The sequence below is a fragment of the Aedes aegypti genome, chromosome 3, assembly GCF_002204515.2.
Source record: "Aedes aegypti strain LVP_AGWG chromosome 3, AaegL5.0 Primary Assembly, whole genome shotgun sequence".
NCBI classification, from domain to species: Eukaryota; Metazoa; Arthropoda; class Insecta; order Diptera; family Culicidae; genus Aedes; species Aedes aegypti.
The window spans coordinates 289989395-290005062 of NC_035109.1; the positions used below are offsets into that span (position 1 = coordinate 289989395).

Consider the following 15668-nt stretch of genomic DNA (forward strand, 5'->3'; position numbering starts at 1 on the left):
ACGACGTATCGTCCAGTTGCATCACGCGCCGTCGTTGCAGTGTACAGCTCTTCACAACGGCTTTCTTCGGTGAATCGAACTGGACACAATGGAATGGTTTCCATGTTCCACAATTTGCGTAAAGCGGATTCCGGTCAATCTTCGGCAGTAGAAAGATAGCAGAACCGTAGAATGCAGGTAGCCGAGCGAGAAGCGGGACCAGACACCGCTCAACCAAATGGAGTTTCGACTACCCACGGAAGACCTTTGCCCAGAGCAATCTTCCGTCCTGTATGTAATGGAGCGGAAATTTGTGCAGAAGCGAATGGTGCTTCTCACGGTACGTTCGACAGGTGAATTTGGAACCACACTTCTTGAATTGATGACCGAAACTCCAATTTTCAACACAGTCGTTTTTGGGAAACCAATTCTCAACGTTGGATAACGTTTTTCCCGAGAAATTCCGGGCAAATCCAGAGCGAATGGCTGTCCGAACAGGAAAGCGGACACGACTAGCTTGGAAACGAAGAGGTTGCTGCGTTGGATGACACTTTCTGCTCGAAACTCTTCTGTGGATGAAAAAATGAAGCAATTTGGTGCAGCCGTCTTTGAGTAATCACAATTTAGGTTACTGGTACCACGCTGGCTGAATAAAGATCTTGAAAACTTCAATAAACTGTTATCTTAATTTTCAGATATCTCTATGAATACTTTACCGATTTGTATGATTTTTTTTTTTCAGAGTAGCACCTTCTTACCTGGCATTATACAGTCCACATTTTTTTTTATTAAATTGAGCGAAAACAAAATGGCCACCGAAGACATTTTAAATGAAGCAACATCGGAATACCTTCAAAACTAGATCACCAATAATTATTATTGACAAGGATTCTTAAATATTACCATCCCATAATATTCAGGCAGTACTACAACTAACCATAATAAATTATAGCACGTAATGTAAATTTGAATTTCAAATATGAGTCGCAGTAAGCATGGTTTGCTGCGGTATCCATAGTAACAGATTTTTCACTCCATTTGTACAGTTAGTAATGAGCACGAAATAAAACTAGACGCTTTTGTAAAATTAAATAGAAGAGTTTTTTGATATCTTGTGAACAAAATGGTGCAAAAATATTAAGAAAAAAAAAGTTATCGCGATTTAGATTTTTTATGCGGTAAAAACAAAGAAGCCGGTAGAGGAATTAACCTTAATTTCAGATATTATTTGTTCGAAATTACACGATTACATTTAGATTAAATAGATTTTTACAACATGCTTGCAGTCTTCATACACAATTCTTCGTCTCTCTTATATGGTAAAATACAATACTTTTCAAAAGCATCATTAAATAACTTTTGAGCATTTAAAGTAATAGTATATTTGTTGATAATAATGGTTATACACATGAAGTTTGAATTCTGTGGCAAATTTGGCGAATAAATGGCTATACAAGCTGACAAACTTGCATGCAAGTTGGACGAAAGAGTTAAACTTTGCATTTCCAACAGTCAATATCTCAATAACTAGTCGAGTTATAATATTTTTGAAAGTGGCTATGGATTCAGCAACCCTGAATTAAGTAAAAAGTGGTATTTTGGCGTTAAAAAAAGGTTTTTCGCAATGTTATCTGGTATTAAATTCCTTAGTTTGATATTCTGCACTAATTTTCTTCTGCTCGGGTGTAGTTTCCAACCCCCTGAAGGTAGCGCTAGTTCTTGAAGCCGCAACCATCTGTGTGGCGCTAGTGCTGAGTAAACAAATTTCAGGCTTTGCCCTCATCAAATCCCGCGCGGAAGCGACAAATGTCGTATGAGAATAAAATTATACTATTGGTAATTGTTTATTATTGTGCCTAATAAAATGTGGTTAAATTATCTAGCAGTTACAGATAATTAGATGAAGTACTACGCACTTATTACCAGAATGTTAAGTAAAATATGAATGTCGCATTCCAAAACTAGTGTGTCTCGTGCCTAAAACAGTATTTTTGGACGAGCTGTCAAATCAGCACCTTCTTCAGCACCAAATTTTTGGCTTCACTCCAGTTGTTCGTGGATGACAGCCGTTTCAGTCCTGTGGTAGTTTCACATGCCAGAAAATCACAATACGAGTTCTTCAATGGTTAAGCTATTCATGAATTAACTAAACATGTTACCATAATCCAATCTAAAGTTAATCAAGTGCATTCTTTCCGCCTTTCCCAATTTCAGCTGTACCTGTCCTCCAACATCACCCTGGCCGACTACAACATGGGCTACTGCCTGACAGGGACCCTCGAGAGGGGCGACCAACGCTCGAATCAATTCCAAACCACACACTTTGCGGTGATCCGACGGTGTTGGCCAGCGAACGAGCCGGACTCTACTTCCGGTGGCCACAAAACCCAACACACGTACATCGATTTCCTCTTCAACCGATGATAGTGCGGAACTTTCGGTGCCATGCTAGCCAAAGCCAAGGCGCGCGCGTGGGCGAAACTCAAACATATGACAAATACGTAAACGTGTAAAGTATCGGTGGTGCTAGGAACACACGACAAGAACACGACACACACGATGGATGGGGATGATTATTGTTTGTTGCGAGTAGATATACACTACTGGTCAAATGTACGGACCAGCTTGAAAAAGTATTACAATATATAAACTGAATATTGAATCACCTTGAAAAGTTATTATTACTGAGATACATTCATGATGCTACCTATATGTTTTTTTTTATTCAAAACTAAATTAAGTTTTTATAAACGTTTTGTTAACAAAATATTACATATCATTTGCTGGAGCTGTTCTGAATTTTTACAGGTCAGTTGATTTCATCTGCTTATAAGAACAAAAAAAACTTTCAATCAACTTAACCTTACTTAAAGTAGATACATAACGCATTAATCGTGGCTAGAGTGTCCATTTCCCGGCCATTTTACTTGTCTCGAGATTCGGGACAAACATTGATGCTTGCCTCGGGAAATCCCGGGATCCCGGGATTTTTCAAATTTTCAATAAAACTAGTTGGTTTTTGTTGAAATGGAAGTAAATTTCAACAATGCAATGATTCTACAATGAAATAAAAAAAAGTAATATACTAAGATAAAAAGTTGATAAAAACATATTATACTTTTTGCATGCATTTGTTCTTTCATTCTGATGAAGTAACTTAAAGTAAACTCATACCTTATCTAATTAATTTCAAATTAATTTTTTTTTTTTCAAAATCTCTTTAATATAAATAAAAGTATGCTAAACAATTAAGTCGTGATCTCAAAACGGTTTGCTTAAAAAAAGTCTTGATGAACAAAAGAACTATTTTAAGATCATTCGAGGCATTGTAGGGAACGCCATAAACAGCCTTTGCAACTGAACAGATAATCATATTTTATATTTGTTTGCTTATTTGGTCTATGCTTTTCTATTTTTTCGAATAAAGTTTGAATTTAAGAATAAATATTATTATTTTGCGTTAAAATTTAGTAGTTTTCATCAAATTTTATGATCATTTCGGGAATCCCGGGATTCCCGGGATGTCAGAACTTATTTCCCGGGAAACGGGAAATCCCGACATTTCTTGAATCCCGGGATTTTTATCCCGGGATGTCCCGGGATGGACACTCTAATCGTGGCAATAGAAAATTCCAACGGTTTTTGTCTAATATTAGTAATAATTTTATTCGACCCTTGTCCTAATGTTTTAAAATTGGATACCGTCAAACGGGGTAACTTGCAACACTTTTCAAGTTCAAAGCTATGTAGAGGAAAAATTTATGGATGCAGATGAGACAAAAACCATGTGGTACCCTAATCGCCACATAAAGAATACCACGCGGTATTAAATTCATCAGCATTTGGTTTTCTGGGATCATGAGAGTCGAAAAATATATATTTTTCATGCTATCCCTGATGTGGGGTAAAATGCAACACACAGAGCTACCAAAAGCTCACTTATAAAAACTTAACCAATATCGTGTTATTATGAATCTATATAAATAAAAATGGAATGGTGTTTGTATGTCACGAAATGGCTTCCGAACGGGTCAACCGATTTGAATGATTATTTTTCCGTTTTGTTCGTCAAGTGTTCCGACTTGTTTGTGTGTATAAGAATCCCAGGATATTCACCGGGAAAGTCAGAAAAACGAGCGTTAACCGAACTGTCATTTTGTATGGGACCATTCATAGCGTTTTTCAACAGCCTACTTGATGGCAAGACGAAGTTTGCCGGGCCCACTAGTATTCAATAATTCTCTACAGTAAAAGTATGACAATATTCAAAAACCGAATAACCTACTCTTAGTAAACTAATTATTTTTGATTGAATTACACAGCGCAACAAAAATGACATTTTTGCGTGTCTCAAGGATCAAATTATGTGTCTCTAGTAGATTTTGGGTTACTGAATCTGATGCCGTTCTCAGAAATTTCCCAGCACGTCACAATTTTTAGCTACAGGTCGCCAAAGTTGTATAAAACATTGGTTTTATTGATGTTTACCGCAAATTTGAAGTATATTTTATCAAACTTTTTTGTGATCTTATCTACCAAGCACGCAAAAAAGGACTTAAACTTTCGTTTTAGATATATTTTGGTTGAAATTTCACTATTAAATTAAGATTAAATCGATTTTTTCAACATGCTTGCAGTCTCCAGACAAAATTCTTCGTTTCTCTTGTATGGCAAAATACAATACTTTTCTAAAGCATAAAAAAATAACTTTTCCGCATCAAAAGTTTTATAAACTTTGATGATAAGTATTGTTACACACATAAAGTTTGAATTCTGTGGCAAATTAAGCAAATAAATTGCCTTGCAAGCTGGCAAACTTGCATGCAAGTTAGCTGAAATAGTCAATTTTTGCATTTTCAACAACTAATATCTCAAAAACTAGACGTGCTATGATATTTCTGTAAACGGCAATGGATTCAGCAACCCTTAATTGAGTAAATAGAGGTATTTTGATGCTAGAGACAAAAACGTGTTCCGCAGTGTTATGAGTATTTAACCAATCCGATTGAAAACTCCATATGGGGTGTTTACCCGGGGGAATTCTAGCATATCATAAGTCTCTACAGTTATTGGAAAGTCATTATAACGTTTAATGCAACTTTTCTGGAAATATAATGGTATTTTAAGTTATACTTCACATAACATATTTTTTATACATATTTCAATCAAAGCGACGTATCACATATTGATATGTTTAAAGGTATCTGTTGGTGTTTTGACATAACTATCACCGAATTTCATGCAGAAAATTCCTAATGACAGATTTGCTAGTTAATTTTAATACCGATTTCCAATTTGTTTTATCATTTTCATGAAGAGAGTAAAATTAATTCTAATTAAAATACCGTGCATGTAAATTTTATAATATGTTGTACCAAACATGTATTGATTTGATTGAGGAAAAACAATTAGTGTTATTGAACAAATATATGTTCAATTTTGGCCTTTCAATTGTTTTTGATTACATGCGGCAAGAAATATCGAACAATTGAGTTTAAAATTGCTGTTGCAAGTTACCCCACAAGGGTAGACAAAAACGTTTTTGAATTTGTATAGTGTTTAAGCACTAAATTATCCAAACTTTTATATTGTCAATTTATACACTACTAAGTACTGTATCTGTTAGCAAATGCCTCGAATGACATAATTCTGCCGTTTGTGTAGCACGAGTAACGATTTTCAGCATTATTTTCATACAATCCAACGTGTAATATGATTTCCACCTCCAGCAAATCAATCAAAATAGAAACAATACCCAAACAATCATCAAACCCTTATGTTTTATACTTAAGGTCAGTAAACGACGAAATAAATAAAAATAATTAAACTTTATGCTAAACCAAACGTTAATTCGGTTACATGTCGAAGTGTTGCAAGTTTCACCCTTTTTGCAAGTTACCCCGTTTGACGGTATTCTAAATAAGTACACAGCATTATACCAGAAGGGGAGCTCCAGAATCATATTCGATTGATTGTTGTTATTAATATTCAAGAAAGTCAGGTCATATTTACTTCATATTCAAAAAAACAGCTCTGAAACACATCTCATTCAAGTTTTCCAGATCTGAATAACTGTGGAAGTGCACAAAATTGGAACACTAACCTGAGATCCAGGTTCTGTCCCAGTAGGGATATAATTCCAAAAAGAAGAATAAGCAAATTCCCAAGTTTTTATGCTCACTAGTGTCATCTAGCGGAAATATTTCCAAAGGTGCAAAGCAATCTGATTGCCTTCAAGATGTCCCTGACCTGCCGAACAACTTGCTGAAGTCTGCTTCTTTTGCAAATAATAAAGATTTCAAGATATAGCTATGTGTCCGTACTTACGAAGGGTAGTGTAGATATGTGCTGTGTATATAGGGGCAGTGGTTTATGCATTGCGAAACGATGACACAATTATCCATGCACGAATTATCAACCAAATGAGCGCGTTCGCATCGGTATCGATTATTGGGATGCAAACATTCTCGATTAAAATGTGAAAATCAAACAAACAAGGTATATGAACGTTGATGTACAGTAGATGCTAGCGAGGAAAAAAACTGTTTTTATATATATTTGATGGTAATATCTCGCGTAAAAATCAAAATGACATTAAACAGGAAAGACAAACATAAACCAAACCACACAAACAAAAACAGAAATCAAAATTGACGATGCAGAAGGAAATATTTTTGTAATAATCGTTTTGTAAATAGTCACATGATATCCATATTGCATTGTCACGACAAATAATAGGAAAAAAAATGAACCCATGAAAAAAAACAGAAAAAAATTAAAACGGTCATTAAACAGCGCGAAAAATCAAAAACACATCCAATGGGTTGCTGATAAATTAATACAGGCTTTACCACTTACCGCGTTCAGAAAGGCATTAAAACTTCATCTCGCATATGCAAACACAAAAACCCACACGCGTGAGCTTCGGATAGCCTCTGGAAACTATATGTTAGGTGGTAGGAGAGGAAGGGGTGCTTGGCGGTAAAAAAAATCTGATTTCGATGGAGATAATTTTATCGGTCATTGTTACTGTCAGCTTCAGTGGACGTTACATTCATTGGATTACAATTTGTTTGATTCTTGACATTGCGTGGGTGCTGGAAAGTACCGGATATGAAAGTTGCGTTAAATTTGCGTAATATTGCGCGATCAAGTTCAGAGAGGATAGAGTTTTCCATTTCATTTCTATGTTTTGTCAAATGATGTCAGATGTCAACTGTGCTATGTCTTTATTATAGTCCAAATTGTACTTTATTTGCAGTTTTTCGTATATTAAGTCTGTTTTCTTAGGTTTTACCAATTTGACCGACTTCAATGCCGGATAGTAAATAAAACCATTAACCTAATGAAGTCGGATACTGTTTTAAGCTAAAATCTTTGAAACTGTGCAAAGGACAAACTCTAAGTTGAGTTTCTTACGAAAACGGCCATGAACAGTAGACTGATGCAAATTTTGAAGTTTTTGCTCCCCTATGCTTAAACGATGTCAATTATGATGAAAATGATCCTCCCAAAATTTGAAGTGATTCGGAAGAAATTTGACTGTGCACACGCCATTTGAAGTTTATATGGACATTACTATGGAAAATGCCAATCTTTTGTGTTCAGCCTTCTATCTCTTCGTCATAATATTTTATGGAAAAGTGAACACATTTATCTCATGTGAAAACTTCTCAGCTACAACTTTGCTGAAGACCGCATTTTGATGGGACGTAAGGATAATTTGTTATTTTTGATAACAAAGTCTATATCATACTGAGATGATCTTTCAATTACTTCAATAGCAACAGTGCTTTTTTGCTGTAGAACATAGTAGCCTGGATTACTTTGATCTATTCTTCCCGCCAGGAGCACCATTGTTGCCTGCCGAACAGTTGGTGAAGCATGCTACATGCAAACCAACTTTATGATGATGAATAACAATTTATCCTGACGTCCAATCAAAAAGTGGTCTTCGGCAAAGTTGTAGCTGGGAAGTTTTCACATGAGATGAGTGTGTTCACTTTTCCATAAAATATTATGACGATGAGATAGAGGGCTGAACACAAAAGGTTGGCGCTTTCCATAGTAATCTCCATATAAACTTCAAATGGCGTGTGCACAGTCAAATTTCTTCCGAATCACTTCAAACTTTAGGAGGATGCTATTTACTATAATTAAAATCGTTTAAGCATAGGGGAGCTAAAATTTCAAAATTTGCATCACTCTAATGAACAGTTTAATCAGTAGATTCATCGTGTACTTCTGAAGGTATGAGAGCGTCGATATATACCCACAGCTTTGCTGAATGTCATCTTAGGATTTCGATCTACTTCGTCGTAAGCGCTATTATTCGTCGTATCAAACTTGAAATATTCCACTTCGACGAATATTCGAATTTACCAACAATACAGATTCATCTTCCAAGTTAATTTTGTGAAAGCTGATATGGTTCGTCAAATTGTACACCCCGCAGAAGCAAGCGTCAAGGTTGAAAGGTCAAAAAAAAACTTCAATGTATTTGGCTATGGGATAAACGCCTTTAATTCAATTCTGACGAAGATTTTCAAATTATGAAATTACCGGTTCAAATGGACATCAGTAAGTGGCATCTGACATCATAAAAAGCTCTAGAACATTTTACCACCGATGATTGGCTTGTAGTAAAATTCATCGACATCTCCCTTTTCTAAAACAAACCTGTAGTCCTAGATCGATTTCATAACGAACTGTACTGTAGCTATTAGAGAGAGAAAATCAATTTAATTTCAATTTCTATAAAAATCAAAACTTTTCCTAGACAAAACATACAAAGCACGCTCACTCGTCGGTGCAAAAGCGGGGGTTGGTCAAATACCGTCTTGAGGATTTGAGTTCCTTTCCCCGCGATAACGGCACCACGGTGACTGCATGAATGATATTTATGTCCTGCCAGTATTTAACGTCCATGATGATAGTTGTTTACATGAAACAGAAGAAAAAAACCACAAAACAATGAACAAAATTCTTCAACGTAGATTACAAAACGAAAGAAAAGAGAAATCAAACTCCAACTGAACTTAGTGTGATCAGAGTCAAGAATAAGAGAAAAGTATTACTTGTTGCTGCTTGTGTTTTATTTTGTAGGGTAGCATCGAAAAATTTGTAAAAGAGAAAAATTGCTTCAGGCGCTTGCAGTAACACTTAGAGCTACGCAAATCTAATAAAATCAAGAATTGAAAACAAAAAACAAATGACAAAAATGTACACAAACATAGCTACGCTGATTGCCTAATTGATAGAAATTTACAGAAAACAGTAATACAAAACAGCAAAACGAGGAACTTTTTCGAGAACGCAAACCAAAGACAACCGCAGAGCAGAATAGTAGCAAACATGAAACAAATTAACATATACTTTACAAACTAGTAGTTCGGAAAAGAAGCAGTGGTCAAATTTTGAAACAACTTAAACGTAGAGCAACCAGAATCCTTCCATGTGTTTATATTTCTACGCCGGCAGCAAACTTCAATGCAGAACTTAGAATAAATGAGCTATGAGCAAAGTAACATTGAAAAATAGCAGCTTACAGCAAAAAAAAGTTAGATAATAAGTGGCTACAAAGTGCTAAAACTATTTTTTTCTAACCAACCCAACCCAGTAGCATTTGTATCGATGTGAATAGTCAGATTAATAACCCCCCACAAGAAAAGTTAGTAGTCATCCCCTGCTGTTGAATGGCATTTTTATCGATGAGCTGGTCAATTCAATACAAAATAATAGTTTGAAATCAGTATTAAACCAGGTAAAAATGCCGAAATGAAGCCCTCACATAACGCGATTAATAATGTAATGACAAAATACACGTAAGACGCAAAACTAAAATGTGCAATTTGAGACGAAATTATACATGTAGAAATGCTACGGAATATCCGGCGGCGAGATTCGTGCGGATCGATGTGAACGTAAGTGTAGTTATCTATATATATTTGAATGTAAGAAGCTAACGTAGGTCGAAGAGGTACATTTTCGAGAAAACAGAAATCAAAATATATGTTGTTATAATTAAATGAGTCGTGTTCGTGGTTATTTGATGTATCACATTCCATGAGATTATATCTTTCCGGTACTGGATGCCTTCGTTTTCTCAGACCTACAAACTACTAGCATGTAATTTGTTTAAAATGCAGTCACCACAAGTCCGGCTTCTGCCGACAAATCTACCACTATTTCAAAAACGTAAGATTAACATATATCTGAGAAGCAAACAAATTGACTGGTTCTGTTAAAACATGTTCCTAGGCTGTTAAGCTTGGCTCACTGTATAAAACCTTCTAGCGCAATATTGAACAATAGATACGAGAGTCCATCATCTTATCGTTATTCTCGGTGGGAGTTTTACAACTTGGAGTGTATCTTGAAATTACCATACAGTTTTGCTCGTCATCCATTGTCGCTTTAATCAGTCATAGCAAATTACCGGGAAAGCTGTAACGCATTCAGCAAATTTACTGGAGATACATAATTTGATCTTTTGATTTAAGCTGCTTTTACAATACTCCTGTAATCCTTGAGAGAGGTTCTATCAGGTTAAACCTTATTTGGTAATGAAATTTCGAGCTCCCACGCGTATAGTAATTTTCAAACATTTTCATCCACTGATAATCATTCCTAACGCATATTAAACCTCCGTTCTAATTAAATTCAGCATGCACCTGACAGTAAATTGATAACAACATTAGCCTTCAATTTCTTATTGATACAGCTTTTCGATAATCTCGTTAGCGGTGAACCATTCAAATTGTTTTCCGCGCCAATCAGGGTCCCAACCCAAACCCTTTAGTAAACTTCCATCGAACTCGGCCCATCACATCCCGAATGCCACATGAAAATAGTCCGAGGCCGGCCGCATAGGCCCAGAATATTGCGGTTTAACCACACAAACCCAATCTGGTGGCGTTGGGAAAACATGCCAAACGAACCTAAACCCCTCGCCATGCTGCACCACGAATCCGCGCTTCTCCAACCAAGTGCAGGCCTTGTTTAGTTGATGGATTATATTGGATTTTATGTAGAAGCGGATTCGTGCCACGACCAGCAATGAATTTAATTGAACATGTAGCCGATTTATAAATCCAAGGTTTCTCAATTTAAATATAAATACAAGGTAACTTAATTTTCTAACCCTAGCTCGAGTAATCAAATTTTGTAACTTCATGACTTTTACAAAAACTAAAACAGGATATATGAGATATGTGAAAATGTGGTTTTAGATTGAAAAACTAGTTTCCCGAATTAAAACTGCCTTTTTCAGCACTGAGTGGCGGTAACAGTAAACTGAACACTGCTGATTATCACTATCTACAAGGGTGTAGTCAGGATATTCGTCAGATGGATTATTCAAGCCACACGAGGCCGCATTTATAGGGGGCGAGGAAGCCATGGCCCCCCGGGTCCCCACACTTTAGGGGCTCCCACAAACTTTACTTCACCATAAAATTATTAGTAATAACTCTTTTGAAAGTAAATAAAAACCGAATTTAGTACTATACCATTAAATTCCACTAGAGTTTGTATCTTTTGAAACATAACTTGAAACCAATAAGCAATACCAACTTTTCAAAATCATAAATGTTAAATATTCAAGGTGGTTCCACAACGTCTTTATGAAATTTTGAGTTACGACTTGGAATATATTTTTTATTTTTTATTTTATTTTATTTTTTTTTTTTTTCAAGAACTCTATCAGAGATCCCTTCAAAAATTCCTCTAATTCTCTTTCTGAAATTCTTACAGAATGCTAAGGTTATCAATCATTTCTAAATGAATCATCTTATGAGTTTTTCAAGAATTATACCAGGAATTTCAGGATCCCCAAGAATTTTTAATCAGAGTATTTTCCGCTTTGTTCTTATTGAATTCCGCTATGAAATAATCCAGCACTTCTTCGAACAATTTACCAAAAGCAATTATAAGAGTCAATCCGATGAAATTCGCCAGGAATTCTTTCTCGGTCAACCCAGAAATAAGCCCGCTTCTTGCAATCAGTTTGTGATATACCTACGATAATTGAGAATTTCTTCTGAATATATCCTCGCGCGATTCCTCTCAGATTATACTTGATATTTCATCAGGCATTACAAAATAAATCCTACATGGATTACTGCATAAATGAATTTCACTGGAGATTTTTCCAAGAAATTATCGTAGATCTTGCACAAGTACAAATACTAAAAAAAAGAGCACCGAGATCTAGGTAAACGATTTGGTAGCAGTAGAGCGGCTCCACGCCAAATCGGTAAACGATGAAACTCGACTATCTTGGATTCAAATGGAATTTTGCACATAGTTTCGATATAATAGAATAAGTTTTTTCCACTAGTGGAGAGACCATTTAAAATCTAGAGTAACTTCTGATAAGGGCGTAAGTATTTTTAGCATCACCATTTAAAAAAAATGTACCTCGGAAATCAGGGTCTGTTATAGAGAAAAAGTGTCTGAGGAGGGATGGTAGACAATCAAATAGGCTTTGTAAAAAAATATACACTGAAAAAAAAAATACTTTTATTTTCATGAAAAAATCGAAATTAAACTTTAAAACACAAATTGCAAAAAATAGGTATCTTCGATTTTTTTCAAATTTTTTCTGTAAAATTTCAATGTAAAACCAGATGTTTTAAGCACAGTTTCAACATGGTGCAATCTAAAATAAAAAAGTTTTTCTAAGAGCAACTTTTGGTGTATTTCTGAAAATTCAATTTCTGGTTATAGAAAAGGCGTTTTGATGCTGCAATATGATTCTTTATCCAAAAACAATTCAAAATTCTAATATCAATGATCTTCTTATAAGTAACCGCTTCAAGATATTTGGAATTGAATTACATTAATATCATAAAACTTAAGAAAATACGCCCGTTTCTTGCATTATTCCAGATGCTCCATCAACAATGTTACGTTAATCTCTTCCCACATTATTGGGTATTTCGTTCACCACTGGACTGCGCAGTCAGTTTTCATAAGTGCGAGAATGTAAATAAAAGTGCGATCCTGCATCAAATCTTGTTGGTGTCTTCAGCGCACTTATTCTACGATTTATAATGAATGAGTGCGCTGAAGACATCAACAAGATTGGATGCAGAATCGCACTTTTATTTTCCTTCCCTCACTTATAAAATCTAACTGCGGAGTCCAGTGGTGAATGAAATGCGCAATAATATCCCATCAACTTTATCTTTGACACTTACACAAATAAACGAATTATTGAGAAGTAACAATACAATATGTAACAATATTATTAGCCGCCACCAATCCCTCCAAAATGATCCGTCAAACAAACCAAGACAAATACGGAGGCAATGAAATCAATAGTTGATCAAGCGCTCGGCTCGCTCGGGGCACATTCTCTGTTTCGCTCGAAACACTAGCGGGTACATAGCGATACATACATACTTCAACGAATTCTTTGTTCTCTTAGTGCTTGAACTAGATTTTTTATATGCGTTTGCTATCTAGGTGTCGTGACCGTACGTCACATCTCGACCACAATCTACACAAGAATGCCCAGATCCTGATCGTTACCTGCCTTTTATAGTGGATTCTATCGAACTTTTCTATCTACCCACTCTCAATTTTCTCTTACTCGATTCGAGGGCAATGGAAATTTATCCAGTGTTACGTCTGTTTGTCTGTGGTAATACTTATATTAATTCTCAACAATATTCCAACAATCATCCTGTATCTTTCGAACAGTTCATCCAACCGTCTAAATGTCAAAGAAGAAGTAGATGGGATATTAATGTGGGAAGAGATTAACGTAACATTGTTGATGGAGCATCTGGAATAATGTAAGAAACGGGCGTATTTCCTTAAGTTTTATGATATTAATATCATTCAATCCCAAATATCTTGAAGCGGTAACTTATAGGAAGATCATTGATATTAGAAATTTAAATTGTTTTTGGATAAAAAATCATATTGCAGCATCAAAACACCTTTTCTATAACCAGAAATTGAATTTTCAGAAATACACCAAAAGTTGCCCTTAGAAAAAAAAATATTTTAAATTGCACCATGTTGAAACTGCCCTTAAAACATGGGATATTAATGTGGAAAGAGATAAACGTAACATTGTTGGTGGAGCATCTGGAGTAACATATGAAACGGGCGTATTTTCTTAAGTTTTATGATATTAATATAATTGAATCCTAAATATCTATAAAACGGCTAGTTTTAGGAAGATAATTGTTATTAGCATTTTGAATTGTTTTTGGATGAAGAATCATATTACAGCATCGAAACGTCTTTTCTACGGCCAGAAATTGAATTTTCAGAAATGCACCAAAAGTTGCTCTTAGACAAACTTTTTCATTTTAGATTGCACCATGTTGAAACTGTACTTAAAACATCTGGTTTTACATTGAAATTGCAATTTGTGTTTTAAGGTTTAATTTCGATTTTTTCATGAAAATAAAAGTATTTTTTTTAAGTGTATATTTTTTTTAACAAAGCCTATTTGATTGTCTACCATCCCTCCTCAGACACTATTTCTCTATAACAAACGGTTTCCGAGGTACAATTTTTTTTAAATGGTGGTGCCAAAAATACATACGCCCTTATCAGAAGTTACTCTCGATTCTAAACGATCCCCAATTATATGAGATAATTTTCGTCTCATACACTTAATACATCTGCGCAGTTTCATCCAAATCGGAATGGTACATGTCAGATTTCAGCATTTTATGGAAGATTTCGCGTGGAACCGCTCAGTAGCATTCACCAAGATCTCGATAAAAATTGGAACTACCGAAATTTCGGTACCGTCAGACAGGGCTACTTTTGATTCCGGAGGCTACTTTGGACACTCACGTTTTGGATTTATTTGCAGCATAAATATTAATTTGAGCCAATCTGTGGATTCAGCCATTTTTTTACCACAATATACTCTACAACCAGGCATGAACATTTTTGAAACATTAAGAATCAGAACGAATGTTTTTTTTTTTACAAAACTAATTATTCATCGCATTGTTTGTTAGTTAAATCATTGATTAGTATCAACTTAAACAATCAAGCATCCGTAACTGACAGGTCCATCCAAAAGGAAGTAAACTTGTAATTGTTATCTTAAAATTATGAATAGCGTCTTTTGCTTTAAAGTGCTATGTATGGGTAATTTTTTCAAGCTTTACAAATTTCTTAATTATGTTAATCGATGGAAAAACGTTCAAAAACATCACAATGGACAATAATCTATAGAATTAGTCTGAAATTTATGAGAAAGCATCATTTTATCATCAAACTGTATTGATTTCTAAAAGTGTCCAAAGTAATCCCTTTTTCGTTCCAAAAGACATTTTTTTAGCTATTTGAACATTTTTTTGTTTCTTTATGGATTTACCTCATATTTTGCACAGTTGTTACCCACATATGCAACTTATATATGCTAGAATTATCGAAATCCATCCATAATTCGTAGAGTACAAATTCTCAGAGTTGAAGAATGTGGAAATAATGGCAAAAGAAGCCCCGTTTGACGGTAATCCAAGTACCGGGAATTGATATTGAATAGTACCGTAGTGTATGCCAGAAATTATAGCAAACTGTATCAAAAACAAGGCCGAAGGCGGCCTTCCTTAGCATGCTGAAGGTGTCTGGGTTCGAATCCCGGTCGGTTCAGGATCTTTTCGTAATGGGAATTTCCTTGACTTCCCTGGGCATAGAGTATCATCGTA

General features: G+C 35.2%; 1 protein-coding gene across 2 annotated transcripts in view; it reads left to right on the forward strand.

Annotated features, from left to right (window-relative positions):
• Nucleotides 1–2641, forward strand: part of LOC110678439 — a 273909-nt gene extending 271268 nt beyond the window's left edge. For both annotated transcript variants that reach the window (XM_021851329.1, XM_021851328.1), the window contains one exon: nt 2194–2641. In XM_021851329.1, the coding sequence (XP_021707021.1) occupies nt 2194–2403 (210 nt within the window). In that variant the 3' untranslated portion in view covers nt 2404–2641. The remainder of the gene's footprint in view (nt 1–2193) is intronic.
• Nucleotides 2642–15668: the final 13027 nt, after the last annotated feature.